General features: G+C 46.9%; 1 protein-coding gene across 2 annotated transcripts in view; it reads right to left on the bottom strand.

Annotated features, from left to right (window-relative positions):
* Nucleotides 1-15,586, bottom strand: part of COL4A6 (collagen type IV alpha 6 chain) — an 823,409-nt gene that overhangs the window by 145,357 nt on the left and 662,466 nt on the right. For both annotated transcript variants that reach the window (XM_069211616.1, XM_069211626.1), the window contains one exon: nucleotides 14,837-14,941. In XM_069211616.1, the coding sequence (XP_069067717.1) occupies nucleotides 14,837-14,941 (105 nt within the window). The remainder of the gene's footprint in view (nucleotides 1-14,836; nucleotides 14,942-15,586) is intronic.

Raw genomic sequence — 15,586 nt, 5'->3', positions numbered from 1 at the left:
TAATCCTATTGGGGGAATCCTCCATCTGCAAGATGGAGGATTTCTAAAAGTTAAGAGTCACCTCAGCTCAGGACACCTTAGGGGCTGTCCTGACTGGACAGTGACTCCTCCTTGTTATTCTCATTATTTTCTCCGGCCTTGCCGCCAAAAGTGGGGGCCGGGGCCGGAGGGGGCGGGCAACTCCACTAGCTGGAGTGTCCTGCGGTGCTGTGACAAAGGGGTGAGCCTTTGAGGCTCACCGCCAGGTGTTACAGCTCCTGCCTGGGGGAGGTGTTAGCATCTCCACCCAGTGCAGGCTTTGTTACTGGCCTCAGAGTGACAAAGGCACTCTCCCCATGGGGCCAGCAACATGTCTCTAGTGTGGCAGGCTGCTGGAACCAGTCAGCCTACACAGATAGTCGGTTAAGTTTCAGGGGGCACCTCTAAGGTGCCCTCTGTGGTGTATTTTACAATAAAATGTACACTGGCATCAGTGTGCATTTATTGTGCTGAGAAGTTTGATACCAAACTTCCCAGTTTTCAGTGTAGCCATTATGGTGCTGTGGAGTTCGTGTTTGACAGACTCCCAGACCATATACTCTTATGGCTACCCTGCACTTACAATGTCTAAGGTTTTGCTTAGACACTGTAGGGGCACAGTGCTCATGCACTGGTGCCCTCGCTTTTGGTATAGTGCACCCTGCCTTAGGGCTGTAAGGCCTGCTAGAGGGGTGTCTTACCTATACTGCATAGGCAGTGAGAGGCTGGCATGGCACCCTGAGGGGAGTGCCATGTCGATTTCCTCAGTTTGTTCTCACTAGCACACACAAGCTGGTAAGCAGTGTGTCTGTGCTGAGTGAGGGGTCTCTAGGGTGGCATAATACATGCTGCAGCCCTTAGAGACCTTCCCTGGCATCAGGGCCCTTGGTACCAGAGGTACCAGTTACAAGGGACTTATCTGGAGGCCAGGGTGTGCCAATTGTGGAATCAAAAGTACAGGTTAGGGAAAGAACACTGGTGCTGGGGCCTGGTTAGCAGGCCTCAGCACTCTTTCAATTCAAAACATAGCATCAGCAAAGGCAAAAAGTCAGGGGGTAACCATGCCAAGGAGGCATTTCCTTACACAACCCCCCCCCCAAACGAAAGAGGATGAGACTAACCTTTCCCAAGAGAGTCTTCATTTTCTAAGTGGAAGAACCTGGAAAGGCCATCTGCATTGGCATGGGCAGTCCCAGGTCTGTGTTCCACTACAAAGTCCATTCCCTGTAGGGAGATGGACCACCTCAACAGTTTTGGATTTTCACCTTTCATTTGCATCAGCCATCTGAGAGGTCTGTGGTCAGTCTGAACTAGGAAGTGAGTACCAAAGAGGTATGGTCTCAACTTCTTCAGGGACCAAACCACAGCAAAGGCCTCCCTCTCAATGGCACTCCAACGCTGCTCCCTGGGGAGTAACCTCCTGCTAATGAAAGCAACAGGCTGGTCAAGGCCATCATCATTTGTTTGGGACAAAACTGCCCCTATCCCATGTTCAGAGGCATCTGTTTGCACAATGAATTGCTTGGAGTAATCTGGAGCTTTTAGAACTGGTGCTGTGCACATAGCTTGCTTCAGGGTGTCAAAGGCCTGTTGGCATTCTACAGTCCAGTTTACTTTCTTGGGCATTTTCTTGGAGGTGAGTTCTGTGAGGGCTGTCACAATGGATCCATATCCCTTCACAAACCTCCTATAGTACCCAGTCAAGTCCAGGAATGCCCTGACTTGAGTCTGGGTTTTTGGAGCTACCCAGTCCAGAATAGTCTGGATCTTGGGTTGGAGTGGCTGAACTTGGCCTCCACCTACAAGGTGTCCCAAGTAAACCACAGTTCCCTGCCCTATCTGGCATTTGGATGCCTTGATAGAGAGGCCTGCAGATTGCAGGGCCTTCAAAACCTTCTTCAGGTGGACCAGGTGATCCTGCCAGGTGGAGCTGAAGACAGCAATATCATCAAGATAAGCTGCACTAAAGGATTCCAACCCAGCAAGGACTTGATTCACCAACCTTTGGAAGGTGGCAGGGGCATTCTTTAAACCAAAGGGCATAACAGTGAACTGATAATGCCCATCAGGTGTGGAGAATGCTGTCTTTTCTTTTGCTCCAGGGGCCATTTTGATTTGCCAGTACCCTGCTGTTAAGTCAAAGGTACTTAAGAATTTGTCAGCCCCTAATTTGTCTATTAGCTCATCAGCTCTAGGAATGGGATGAGCATCCGTCTTGGTGACAGAGTTGAGACCTCTGTAGTCCACACAAAACCTCATCTCTCTCTTCCCTTCTTTGGTGTGAGGTTTGGGGACTAAGACCACTGGGCTAGCCCAGGGGCTGTCAGAGTACTCAATTACTCCCAATTCCAGCATCTTGTGGACTTCCACCTTGATGCTTTCCTTAACTTGGTCAGACTGTCTAAATATTTTGTTTTTGACAGGCATGCTGTCTCCTGTGTCCACATCATGGGTACACAGGTGTGTCTGACCAGGGGTTAGGGAAAAGAGTTCAGCAAACTGCTGCAGGACCTTCCTGCAGTCAGACTGCTGTTGGCTAGAGAGGGTGTCTGAGTAGATCACTCCATCTACTGAGCCATCTTTAGGGTCTGATGAGAGGAGATCAGGGAGAGGCTCACTCTCAGCTTCCTGGTCCTCATCTGTTACCATCAACAGATTTACATCAGCCCTGTCATGGAAGAGCTTAAGGCGGTTCAAATGGATCACCCTCTTGGGGCTCCTGCTTGTGCCCAGGTCCACCAGGTAGGTGACCTGACTCTTCCTCTCTAGTACTGGGTAAGGGCCACTCCATTTGTCCTGAAGTGCCCTGGGAGCCACAGGCTCCGGAACCCAGACTTTCTGCCCTGGTTGAAATTCGACCAGTGCAGCCTTTTGGTCATACCACAACTTCTGGAGTTGTTGGCTGGCCTCAAGGTTTTTACTTGCCTTTTCCATGTACTCTGCCATCCTTGAGCGAAGGCCAAGTACATAGTCCACTATGTCTTGTTTAGGCTCATGAAGAGGTCTCTCCCAGCCTTCTTTAACAAGAGCAAGTGGTCCCCTTACAGGGTGGCCAAACAGAAGTTCAAAGGGTGAGAATCCTACTCCCTTCTGAGGCACCTCTCTGTAAGCGAAAAGCAGACATGGCAGGAGGACATCCCATCTCCTTTTGAGTTTTTCTGGGAGCCCCATGATCATGCCCTTTAATGTCTTGTTGAATCTCTCAACAAGGCCATTAGTTTGTGGATGATATGGTGTAGTGAATTTGTAAGTCACTCCACACTCATTCCACATGTGTTTTAGGTATGCTGACATGAAGTTGGTACCTCTGTCAGACACCACCTCTTTAGGGAAACCCACTCTGGTAAAGATACCAATGAGGGCCTTGGCTACTGCAGGGGCAGTAGTCGACCTAACGGGAATAGCTTCAGGATACCTAGTAGCATGATCCACTACTACTAGGATGTACATATTTCCTGAGGCTGTGGGAGGTTCTAGTGGACCAACTATGTCCACACCCACTCTTTCAAAGGGGACCCCCACCACTGGAAGTGGAATGAGGGGGGCCTTTGGATGCCCACCTGTCTTACCACTGGATTGACAGGTGGGGCAGGAGAGGCAAAACTCCTTAACCTTCTGGGACATATTGGGCCAGTAGAAGTGGTTGACTAACCTCTCCCACGTCTTGGTTTGTCCCAAATGCCCAGCAAGGGGAATATCATGGGCTAAGGTCAGAATAAACTCTCTGAAACCCTGAGGCACTACCACTCTCCTAGTGGCACCAGGTTTGGGATCTCTTGCCTCAGTGTACAGGAGTCCATCTTCCCAATAGACCCTATGTGTTCCATTTTTCTTGCCTTTGGACTCTTCAGCAGCTTGCTGCCTAAGGCCTTCAAGAGAGGGACAGGTTTCTTGTCCCTTACACAACTCTTCCCTTGAGGGTCCCCCTGGGCCCAAGAGCTCAACCTGATAAGGTTCCAGCTCCATAGGCTCAGTTCCCTCAGAGGGCAGAACTTCTTCCTGAGAAGAGAGGTTCTCTTTTTGGTGTTGTGTTGCAGCTGGTTTCCCAGCTGACTTTCCTTTTCTCTTGGTAGGCTGGGCCATTTTTCCAGACTCCAGCTCTACTTTTTCACCCTGTGCCTTGCACTGTGCCCTAGTCTTGACACACACCAGTTCAGGGATACCCAGCATGGCTGCATGGGTTTTCAGTTCTACCTCAGCCCATGCTGAGGACTCCAGGTCATTTCCAAGCAAACAGTCTACTGGGATATTTGAGGAGACCACCACCTGTTTCAGGCCTTTGACCCCTCCCCACTCTAAAGTTACCATAGCCATGGGATGTACTTTAGTCTGATTGTCAGCGTTGGTGACTGGATAAGTTTGTCCAGCCAGTTATTGGCCAGGGGAAACCAGTTTCTCTGTCACCATGGTGACACTGGCACCTGTATCCCTCAGGCCCTCTACACTTGTCCCATTAATTAAGAGCTGCTGCCTGTATTTTTGCATGTTAGGGGGCCAGGCAGCCAGTGTGGCTAAATCCACCCCACCCTCAGAGACTAATGTAGCTTCAGTGTGACACCTGATTTGCTCTGGGCACACTGTTGATCCCACTTGGAGACTGGCCATTCCAGTTTTAGCTGGATGGGAGTTAGAAGTGGTATCTTTCTTGGGACAGGCCTTGTCTCCAGTTTGGTGTCCAGACTGACTACAGTTACGACACCAGGCCTTTTTGGGATCAAAGTTTTTACCCTTGTACCCAGAATTGTTTTGTGAAGAGGCTCTGGGCCCACCCTCCTGTGCAGGTTTTTGGGGGCCTGTAGAAGACTCTTTACTATCTTTGTTTTTGGCTGTCTCACCACCTTTCCCCTGGGGAGGTTTTGTGACCCCTTTCTTTTGGTCACCCCCTGTGGAAGTTTTGGACACCCTAGTCTTGACCCAATGGTCCGCCTTCTTTCCCAATTCTTGGGGAGAAATTGGTCCTAGGTCCACCAGATGCTGATGCAGTTTATCATTGAAACAATCACTTAATAGGTGTTCTTTCACAAATAAATTGTACAGCCCATCATAATCATTTACACCATTGCCTTGAATCCAACCATCTAGTGTTTTTACTGAGTAGTCTACAAAGTCAACCCAGGTCTGGCTCGAGGATTTTTGAGCCCCCCTGAATCTAATCCTATACTCCTCAGTGGAGAATCCAAAGCCCTCAATCATGGTACCCTTCATGAGGTCATAAGATTCTGCATCTTTTTTAGAGAGTGTGAGGAGTCTATCCCTACACTTTCCTGTGAACATTTCCCAAAGGAGAGCACCCCAGTGAGATTTGTTCACTTTTCTGGTTTCACAAGCCCTCTCAAAAGCTGTGAACCATTTGGTGATGTCATCACCATCTTCATATTTTGTTACAATCCCTTTGGGGATTTTCAACATGTCAGGAGAATCTCTGACCCTAGTTATGTTGCTGCCACCATTGATGGGTCCTAGGCCCATCTCTTGTCTTTCCCTTTCTATGGCTAGGATCTGTTTTTCCAAAGCCAATCTTTTGGCCATCCTGGCTAACTGGATGTCCTCTTCACTGGAGTTATCCTCAATGATTTCAGAGAGGCTGGACCCTCCTGTGAGGGAGCCAGTATCTCTGACTATTATTTTTGGAGTCAGGGCTTGAGAAGCCCTGTTCTCCCTAGATAGGACTGGTGGAGGGGATTCTTCCTCCAGTTCACTATCATCCTCCTCTGTGTTATCCACAGAGGGGTTGGCTCTATCATACTCTGCCAACAGCTCCTGGAGCTGTACTTTGGTAGGTCTGGAGCCCATTGTTATTTTTCTTATGTTACAGAGTGACCTTAGCTCTTTCATCTGGAGATGGAGGTAAGGTGTGGTGTCGAGTTCCACCACATTCATCTCTGTACTAGACATTATTCTTCTAAAAGTTGGAATGCTTTTAAGAATCTAAAACTAGTTCTAGAATCTAATTCAAACTTTTACAAACTTTTAAACTCTAAAAGAAATGCTAACAGGGACTAACACAAGGCCCTAGCAGGACTTTAAAGAATTTAGAAAACTTTTCAAATTGCAAAAATCAATTTCTAATGAAAATTTTGGAATTTGTCGTGTGATCAGGTATTGGCTGAGTAGTCCAGCAAATGCAAAGTCTTGTACCCCACCGCTGATCCACCAATGTAGGAAGTTGGCTCTGTATGTGCTATTTCAAAGTAAGGAATAGCATGCACAGAGTCCAAGGGTTCCCCTTAGAGGTAAAATAGTGGTAAAAAGAGATAATACTAATGCTCTATTTTGTGGTAGTGTGGTCGAGCAGTAGGCTTATCCAAGGAGTAGTGTTAAGCATTTGTTGTACATACACATAGGCAATAAATGAGGTACACACACTCAGAGACAAATCCAGCCAATAGGTTTTGTTATAGAAAAATATCTTTTCTTAGTTTATTTTAAGAACCACAGGTTCAAATTTTACATGTAATAGCTCTTTGGAAAGGTATTGCAGGTAAGTACTCTAGGAACTTTGAATCGTTACTTTAGCATGTATACTTTTTACATAAAACACAATAAGCTGTTTTAAAAGTGGACACAGTGCAATTTTCACAGTTCCTGGGGGAGGTAAGGTATTGTTAGTTTTCACAGGTAAGTAAGTCACTTACAGGTTTGAGTTTTTGGTCCAAGGTAGCCCACCGTTGGGGGTTCAGAGCAACCCCAAAGTTATCACACCAGCAGCTCAGGGCCGGTCAGGTGCAAAGGTCAAAGAGGTGCCCAAAACACATAGGCTATAATGGAGAGAAGGGGGTGCCCCGGTTCCAGTCTGCCAGCAGGTAAGTACCCGCGTCTTCGGAGGGCAGACCAGGGGGGTTTTGTAGGGCACCGGGGGGGACACAAAGTAGCACAGAAAGTACACCCTCAGCAGCGCGGGGGCGGCCGGGTGCAGTGTGCAAACACGCGTCGGGTTTCCTTCAGGTTTCAATGGGAGACCTAGGGGTCTCTTCAGCGATGCAGGCAGGCAAGGGGGGGGGCTCCTCGGGGTAGCCACCACCTGGGCAAGGGAGAGGGCCTCCTGGGGGTCACTCCTGCACAGAAGTTCCGTTTCTTTAGGGGCTGGGGGCTGCGGGTGCAGGGTCTTTTCCAGCCGTCGGGAAATGGAGTTCAGACAGTCGCGGTCAGGGGGAGCCTGGGGATTCCCTCTGCAGGCGTCACTGTGGGGGCTCAGGGGGGACAACTTTGGTTACTCACAGTCGTAGAGTCGCTGGAGGGTCCTTCCTGAGTTGGTTGTTCTCCACCAGTCGAGTCGGGGTCGCCGGGTGCAGTGTTGCAAGTCTCACGCTTCTTGCGGGGAGTTGCAGGGGTCTTTAAATCTGCTCCTTGTAACAAAGTTGCAGTTCTTTTGGAGCAGTGCCGCTGTCCTCGGGAGTTTCTTGTCTTTTTCGAAGCAGGGCAGTCCTCAGAGGATTCAGAGGTCGCTGGTCCCTTGGAAAGCGTCGCTGGAGCAGGTTCTTTGGAAGGCAGGAGACAGGCCGGTAAGTCTGGGGCCAAGGCAGTTGGTGTCTTCTGTTCTTCCTCTGCAGGGGTTTGTCAGCTCGGCAGTCCTTCTTCTTGTAGTTGCAGGAATCTAAATCTTTAGGTTCAGGGAAGCCCTTAAATACTAAATTTAAGGGCGTGTTTAGGTCTGGGGGGTTAGTAGCCAATGGCTACTAGTCCTGAGGGTGGGTACACCCTCTTTGTGCCTCCTCCCAAGGGGAGGGGGTCACATCCCTAATCCTATTGGGGGAATCCTCCATCTGCAAGATGGAGGATTTCTAAAAGTTAGAGTCACCTCAGCTCAGGACACCTTAGGGGCTGTCCTGACTGGCCAGTGACTCCTCCTTGTTATTCTCATTATTTTCTCCGGCCTTGCCGCCAAAAGTGGGGGCCGGGGCCGGAGGGGGCGGGCAACTCCACTAGTTGGAGTGTCCTGCGGTGCTGTGACAAAGGGGTGAGCCTTTGAGGCTCACCGCCAGGTGTTACAGCTCCTGCCTGGGGGAGGTGTTAGCATCTCCACCCAGTGCAGGCTTTGTTACTGGCCTCAGAGTGACAAAGGCACTCTCCCCATGGGGCCAGCAACATGTCTCTAGTGTGGCAGGCTGCTGGAACCAGTCAGCCTACACAGATAGTCGGTTAAGTTTCAGGGGGCACCTCTAAGGTGCCCTCTGTGGTGTATTTTACAATAAAATGTACACTGGCATCAGTGTGCATTTATTGTGCTGAGAAGTTTGATACCAAACTTCCCAGTTTTCAGTGTAGCCATTATGGTGCTGTGGAGTTCGTGTTTGACAGACTCCCAGACCATATACTCTTATGGCTACCCTGCACTTACAATGTCTAAGGTTTTGCTTAGACACTGTAGGGGCACAGTGCTCATGCACTGGTGCCCTCACCTATGGTATAGTGCACCCTGCCTTAGGGCTGTAAGGCCTGCTAGAGGGGTGTCTTACCTATACTGCATAGGCAGTGAGAGGCTGGCATGGCACCCTGAGGGGAGTGCCATGTCGACTTACTCAGTTTGTTCTCACTAGCACACACAAGCTGGTAAGCAGTGTGTCTGTGCTGAGTGAGGGGTCTCTAGGGTGGCATAATACATGCTGCAGCCCTTAGAGACCTTCCCTGGCATCAGGGCCCTTGGTACCAGAGGTACCAGTTACAAGGGACTTATCTGGAGGCCAGGGTGTGCCAATTGTGGAATCAAAAGTACAGGTTAGGGAAAGAACACTGGTGCTGGGGCCTGGTTAGCAGGCCTCAGCACTCTTTCAATTCAAAACATAGCATCAGCAAAGGCAAAAAGTCAGGGGGTAACCATGCCAAGGAGGCATTTCCTTACACCATGATTATCTGCTGTTTTCGACCCATAAATTAAATAATAAAGATATCAAGCAGAAGAGCGAAAATAAAAGAAGTGAGTAACTTGGTAGCTTTGTGCAGTTGGCGATCTTTGGAAAAAAGTAACTATTTTTCAACATTAAAATTAAAAATAAGTTGGGGAAAAATGGGAATGCAACACACAAATGTAGCTATGAAGTGAACAAATGGACAGTTGATGATATACAGCAATGAAAACCACATTCCAGCAGTGTGCTATAAATAAAATAAACCATAAAACTAAAGCACAGAACAGGGAGAGGTGCGAGAACAATGAAGGAAGCAGGAGGAGAAATCAACATACACAGCAGAAAGAGGGGCAGAAATGTTAAGCAAAACAAGCACAAGTTCACGAGGGAAAAGGGAAAACACATGCACTCCAGTGAAGTGCTGAAACAAAAAGAAAACAAGCATTTTCTTGAGTTAGAGCTATTGGCATTGTAAATTCATAACTGGACGTTTCATGCCACATACATTGGTCAACCCTGCCTCATCATTTCTTCTTTTCCTGCCATTTAATTCCAGTGGCCTAGCATTTAACTAATTCACTTCCATTTACCTTCTTCCTCTATCTTAAAACATATACAATTATCATATAAACCTTCAGTAGAAATAAACTTTTGGCATTAGAGTGTAATGCTCAAAACACTATTACAAAAATATCATTTGGGACAGATTGGAAGGTGAAAGGAAAGAGGGAGTCTGGAGTAAAGACGGAGACGACAAGTGGTGTAGTATCGGTGTCATGGGCCCTGGAGTAACAAAGGAAAATGGTTGACTGGAATTTTGGTAGGAAAATACAGCAGTAATTAGAATTGAGTGAGGTCCGTATGTCTCTGGGCCCCGGTGCCACTACACCTGCTGCTCCATTGATATCTAGGCCTCAGGAGAGAAAGCGGATGGAGCAGAAAAAGAGAAGCAAAAGGAATAGAACAGACAAAAGGAAGAAAGAGAAGGGATTGCAAAGAAATAAAACAAAGAAGAGAATAAAGAACAATAAAATGAAAACACAACTAAAAGAAGAAATAAAGCAAACGTGTAAGACAAAAGAAAAAAGGGAAGAAAGCTAGTGAACGAAAGATAAAGAGGAAAAAATCATGAAAGAAGTGTAAAAAGGAAGAGAAAAAGGAACATTAGAATGAAAAGAGAGATGGTGAGATAAACAAGCAGAGAAAGAACCAGGGAATGTATGTACTGACACATATCCCACAGACACAGAATAGGAAAACCACGTTGACACTTCGGGTCCAAAAAGCAACTTGTGGCTTCCACTAACACGGAAGGAAAAAGAGTGATTTATATTAAATGAGAATTCACAGATAAAGATAAGAAAAACACCAGGGAAAGATAGGTCTAAAAAAAAAAAGTGAAAGGACAGATACCGAGTCAAAGGAAAGAGCAACTAAAAAAAGACAATGAAAAAATGAAGGAAAGAGAAAAAAAAAGGAAAGAATAAACGCCTGATGAAAAAAAAAGAGAGGAACAAAACAAGGAAAGAAATAACCAGGTTTTTGCGAGTTTCAAAGAGGAGGTAGCAAGAGGAAGAGGGAAATAAAACAAGCAATTGCAATGCAATGGGTCTCGCGTTTGCTCGCGTTAGAGCTATTAGCGTTGTCAATTTCTAACTGGTCTTTTCTTGACACACAAACTGAAAATAAAAAATAAAACTGTTGACATAAGCAAGACGATTCAAAGTGCTGACGTGAATGCAAAGAGAGAGACAGGAAAAAGAAGTTCGCTCGCAGTCAAAGTTATCAACAAAAGTGCAATTATCCATGTGACGGGCGATGGCCAAGGTGGTAACAAAACTGCCCTAAGGAGAGACAAACGTAAAGCAGTTACCAAAGAAACAAAGGATTTTGGAAAGGCAAGCCCGTAACTAGAGATAGTAATGGGTGTGCGGTGGGCATGGTTAAAAGCCCAGATACATGTCGACATGTCGGAAAAGCAGCGCTTGCGTGCTGCTATGCTCAACCTAAAAAGGGTGAAGGGTAGAAATAAACATTTGAAAGAAAGAGCGAAACTGTTAACATGTGGATTTTAAGAGCTGGAAAGAGAAAAGCGGGGAACAAAGAAAACATTGAGAGTAAACAGAGTAAAGGAAAGAACGGAGTGAGATAGGTGAAACAGACCCTCAAAAATAAAGATGGAAGCTAAGAATAGATGTAATTGGCTCCCTCCACTTCCTCAAACAGAAGTCAGAGTGTGGAACAGCAGGGGGCACTGCGGAACAGCAGGAAGTGCATTAGCAGAGTTGTATGTGACCCCAATACAGCAATATTGGGACACTTCAGATCAGGATTGGGGGTATAGATAGAGCTGTGTCCCTGCCCAGTGCTGGGATAACAGAAAGGCAGTGGGTGAGGAATGAGAAACGGAGTGTCGTGTAATTCCTGGTATTGGAAAAATGGGGCGCTGCAGGTTAGGGTTGAGGTACACTGACGGAGTTGCATGTGGGCTGCAGTACTGGAATAGTAACGGGCATACAAGGTCAGAAGTGAGCTATGTCTATGGAGCTATGTGTGGAACCTAGTATTGGTGTGCCAGTGCTGTTGAGTGTGGGAGAGTGTGGGAGTGTATGTCTAGAGGTGTCCTGGTGAAGCTCTGGTGAAGTTGCGAGTGGGGCCCAGCATGGCAGTGGCATGTCCTCTGAACCACAGAAGCGAGGAGTTCTGAAAGGTGTGTGTGAGCCCTAGTACTGAGAAGAAATGTGCACTGAAAGTTAGACTTGATGGATTCTGGCAGAGCTGTGGTGGTGTCCATCAGCAGTGGCGTTGGATGTTAGACTTGAGGTGCACTGGCTGAGCTGTGCTTTGCTCTTTTGAATCCAGCATTGGCTTGGCAGTGGGTCTGAATATTAGAATTGAGCTGCTGTAATGGAACTGTATGTGAGCGGGGTCCCAGTATAGGAAAGGAAGTGACCTCGCCGGGTAGAATTAAGATGCACTGATGGAGCTGCGCCCGAGGTCCAAGTACTGGAATAGCAGAATGTATTTTCTGTAAAAACTGAGGTGATCTGGCCGACAGCGTGTGTGAGGTTCTGGCACGGCTGAGGGCTTGGTTGGAGTGTGTGAACTGAGGTGCACTGATGGAGCTGCACCCGAGGTCCCAGTACTGGAACAGCAGTGTGTACTGACTGTAAGAACTGAGGTGCTCTGGCAGACAGCGTGTGTGGGGTTTTGGCCTGGGCACAGCTGAGGGGCTTCAAGTGTGTGAACGGAGGTGCACTAATGGGACTGTGCCCGAGGTCCCAGTACTGGAACAGCAGTGTGTACTGACTGTAAGAACTGAGGTGCTCCGGCAGACAGAGTGTGTGGGGTTCTGACATGGGCTCAGCGGAAGGGCTTGGAGTGTGTGAACTACGGAGCACTGATGAAGCTGCCCCCAAGGTCCCAGTACTGGAGCAGTAGAGTGTACTGACTGTAAGAACTGAGGTGCTCTGGCAGACAGCGTGTGAGGGGTTCTGGCACGGGCACGGCTGAGGGGCTTGGAATGTGTGTACTGAGGTGAATGATGGAGCTCTGCACGAGGTCCCAGTGCTGGAACAGCAGGGTGTACTGACTTTAAGAACAGGTGTTCTGGCAGACAGTGTGTGGGGTTCTGGCACTGGCCCAGCTGAGAGCTTGGAGTGTGTGAACTGAGGTGCAGAGTGACTGACTGTAAGAACTGAGGTGTTCTGGCAGACAGCGTGTGCGGCTTTCTGGCATGGGCACATCTGAGGGGCTTTGAGTGTGTGAACTGAGGTGCACTGATGGGGCTGCGTCCGAGGTCCCAGTGCTAGAACAGCAGTGTGTACTGACTGTAAGAGCTGAGGTGCTCTGCCAGACAGTATGTGTGGGGTTCTGGCACAGCTGAGGGCTGTGAGTGTGCGAACTGAGGTGCACTGATGGAGCTGTGAGTGGGATTCCCGAATGAAGCAGAAGTGGACACTGTTTCTAAGGATTGCAGAGCCCTGGTAGAATTGGGGCTGAGAGGTCCCGGCACTGGAACAGCAGTGGGCATTGAGTGCTTGGGAGGAGGTGCTCTGGCTGAGCTGCATATGGATAGCAGAGCTGAAAGAGAAGGGTCACCATACAAAGGTTCCCTAGGTGACATCAGGTTACATCTGGGGAAGGATCCTCTGGATGGGGGAACGTTCCTGTATGCTTGTTGGGGCAAAAGTGGAGGTAGCAGGTTAATTTAGAAAGCTACTGAATTACTTAATCTTAGACACATCTAAGAAAGCAGGAAATGTCAAGCAGGCACCATTTATTTTAAAGTTCATGAAGACAACTTTGTGGTGTGCTGATAACACTGCTAATTTTGCTGCAGACCCTGATGTCAGAAGCCCTGGGCAGCTAGGCTATAAGCAATTACAAGTGATCGTCCCTTGCTCTCAGCACCAGGGACCACAGGTAGGCAGTCCAAATGTGACCATGAGAACAGCCTGATTTATAGCCTTGTTTACAGCTAAGCTCAGAGCTGGAATGCTCTGCAAACAAAAAGGGAAGCTTCCCTGGATAGGAGCAGAAAACAAAGTTAAAAAAAGTCACCTGCAGACCAGATAAACAGGACAAAGCGCAAATATACAGTAGTTGGTCCCTACTCCCACACAGAAGAAGGAGGGACAACGAGGCATGACTGACCACTAGCAAGCAAGGATTTTTAAATGACACTGGAACTAACAAATGAAATAGCTGGAACCCCACAGAAGAAGTATACTTAAAAGTATACATGAGGTTCTTCGCTTACACTCAACCTAAAAAGTAAGTTCCTGATTGTAGGCAATAAAAAGAAACTTAAGTTCCTGATTGTAGGCAATAAAAAGAAACAACTCTTCCAATCAAAAACACTATAAAACAGCTATTGTCTCAGGAAGGGACAAACACAAAGAGGCACTGAATAACAAGCAAACAAATGATATTGACAAGAGAGTCAATTAATAATAAGTAATGGGCTGACCCAAAGCCCATTCTCACAGCTGGTATGGTACATAGTAGTACTTTCAATAATTGACAGCAAACGTTGTCTCTAGCTACAGGACAGACCTAAAAATGGACTTCAAGTTACTCTGTATCACTTTGATGGGATGACCATTTTAGGACAATACAACTTCATGACTGAAAGACAACACAGTAGCTTCAATCCCCTAAATTAGCTCATCACCAAATGTACTGTGATGAAAAGTTCAGACTCAGTGTAGCTTGCTCATGAGTGGAAGACACTACAGAGCTTAGGAGTCACAGGGACAATGTTTAACAGTTTCTATGTTTAAGCACTGCCTACATATGATCAGGATGGAGTTACATTTTGTTCATTAGATAAAGCAAAATGTAACTCAAACAATGGCTACGGCATTAGTTGGGCACAAGAAAAAAGGACTTGAAAATATTCTAAATTAAAAAGGCTGTTTATGTTTACATTTAATATGCCACAAAAATTTAAGTGGGTAAAAACAAAAATTACAAAAGTTAATTTGTAATGAACAAGCACTCTGTATAAACAAATAAGAGTAAAGAAGGACAACACATCCACCTCTGTGAACTTGATTTACAGGCACTATGAGGCAGGTAACAAACAGAAAGGATGTGGATGGGAGATGCAGTTGTTAAAAATCAACTCCTCAAAATCAGCAAGAAGACTGGTACAATGGTATAATTTCCTGCTTCCTTTTTCTTTACTATGCGCCATTGTCTAACGTAGCCTATGCGTGCAGTCAGGCGTATTGGGGCAGGTTAGAATAATTCAAGTGCACAGATTGGTGAACTGGATTTCAAGTATCTTATCCCGAAATAACACACCTGGCTAAGGATTCAACAAGCAGTTTCTTTCATACCAAATGATATCCATGTACACTCTAGAATTCAGTTATCCTCTGATTCCAACCTCTCACAAAAAAAAATACTCAAAGCTGCTCTTTGCCTGGCACAAGCATTTAAACATCAAGTATACTGAACAGTACCTGCTTGTCCCGCTCGCCCTGTTTCACCAGGAGCGCCTTTAGCAGAGGATCCAGGGAATCCTGAGGGACCTGGATCTCCTGGCAGACCGATAGATCCTGGTACCCCTAAAATATCAGAAAAACACCAATCACACTTTGTATCTTCACCAAATTCTTTGTAATAGAAAAAATAGAATGGCACAATTAGAATACTATAGGGCTCAGTTACATGGACCAACATTGGGCTACATTACATGGCTAGTCCTCTATCCAGCTAACAGGAGAAAAAGTGCAAACATGGCAGTATGGAAAGACAGTTTTCTGTAGCACTGCAAATAAGAGTGTACTGTTGAAGGCTGACACAGGAAGGTAATGAATACGTTACTTACCTTCAGTAAAGCCTTATCTGGTAGAAACTCTATCTAGCTGCAGATTCCTTCCCTTAGAATAATCCCCGAGCATCAGACTGGATCTGTAAATTTGAGTGAGCAGTACCCTTGCTGGTAGGTGGTGTAATTCGACTCCACATGGTGCCATCTGCGCCAGAAATGGTGCATGCGTACCTACATAGAAGCCACCTCAGTGTGTTAACGTCAGTTTTTTTTCCATTACTTTGCACACCAGAAGCACGGAGCCATGAAGAATACTGACCATTGGTGCGTTAAACTAAGGCCCTTAAAAGGGAAGCAACCCTTTACTCTGAAATCCGTTTGCAGAACGGGGAGGATGGGTGAGTTGGTAAGGAATCTGCGGCTAGACGGAGTCTCTAAG

Source organism: Pleurodeles waltl, chromosome 2_1, assembly GCF_031143425.1.
Source record: "Pleurodeles waltl isolate 20211129_DDA chromosome 2_1, aPleWal1.hap1.20221129, whole genome shotgun sequence".
Taxonomy (NCBI): Eukaryota; Metazoa; Chordata; class Amphibia; order Caudata; family Salamandridae; genus Pleurodeles; species Pleurodeles waltl.
This window is presented reverse-complemented; position numbering and strand designations above follow the sequence as displayed.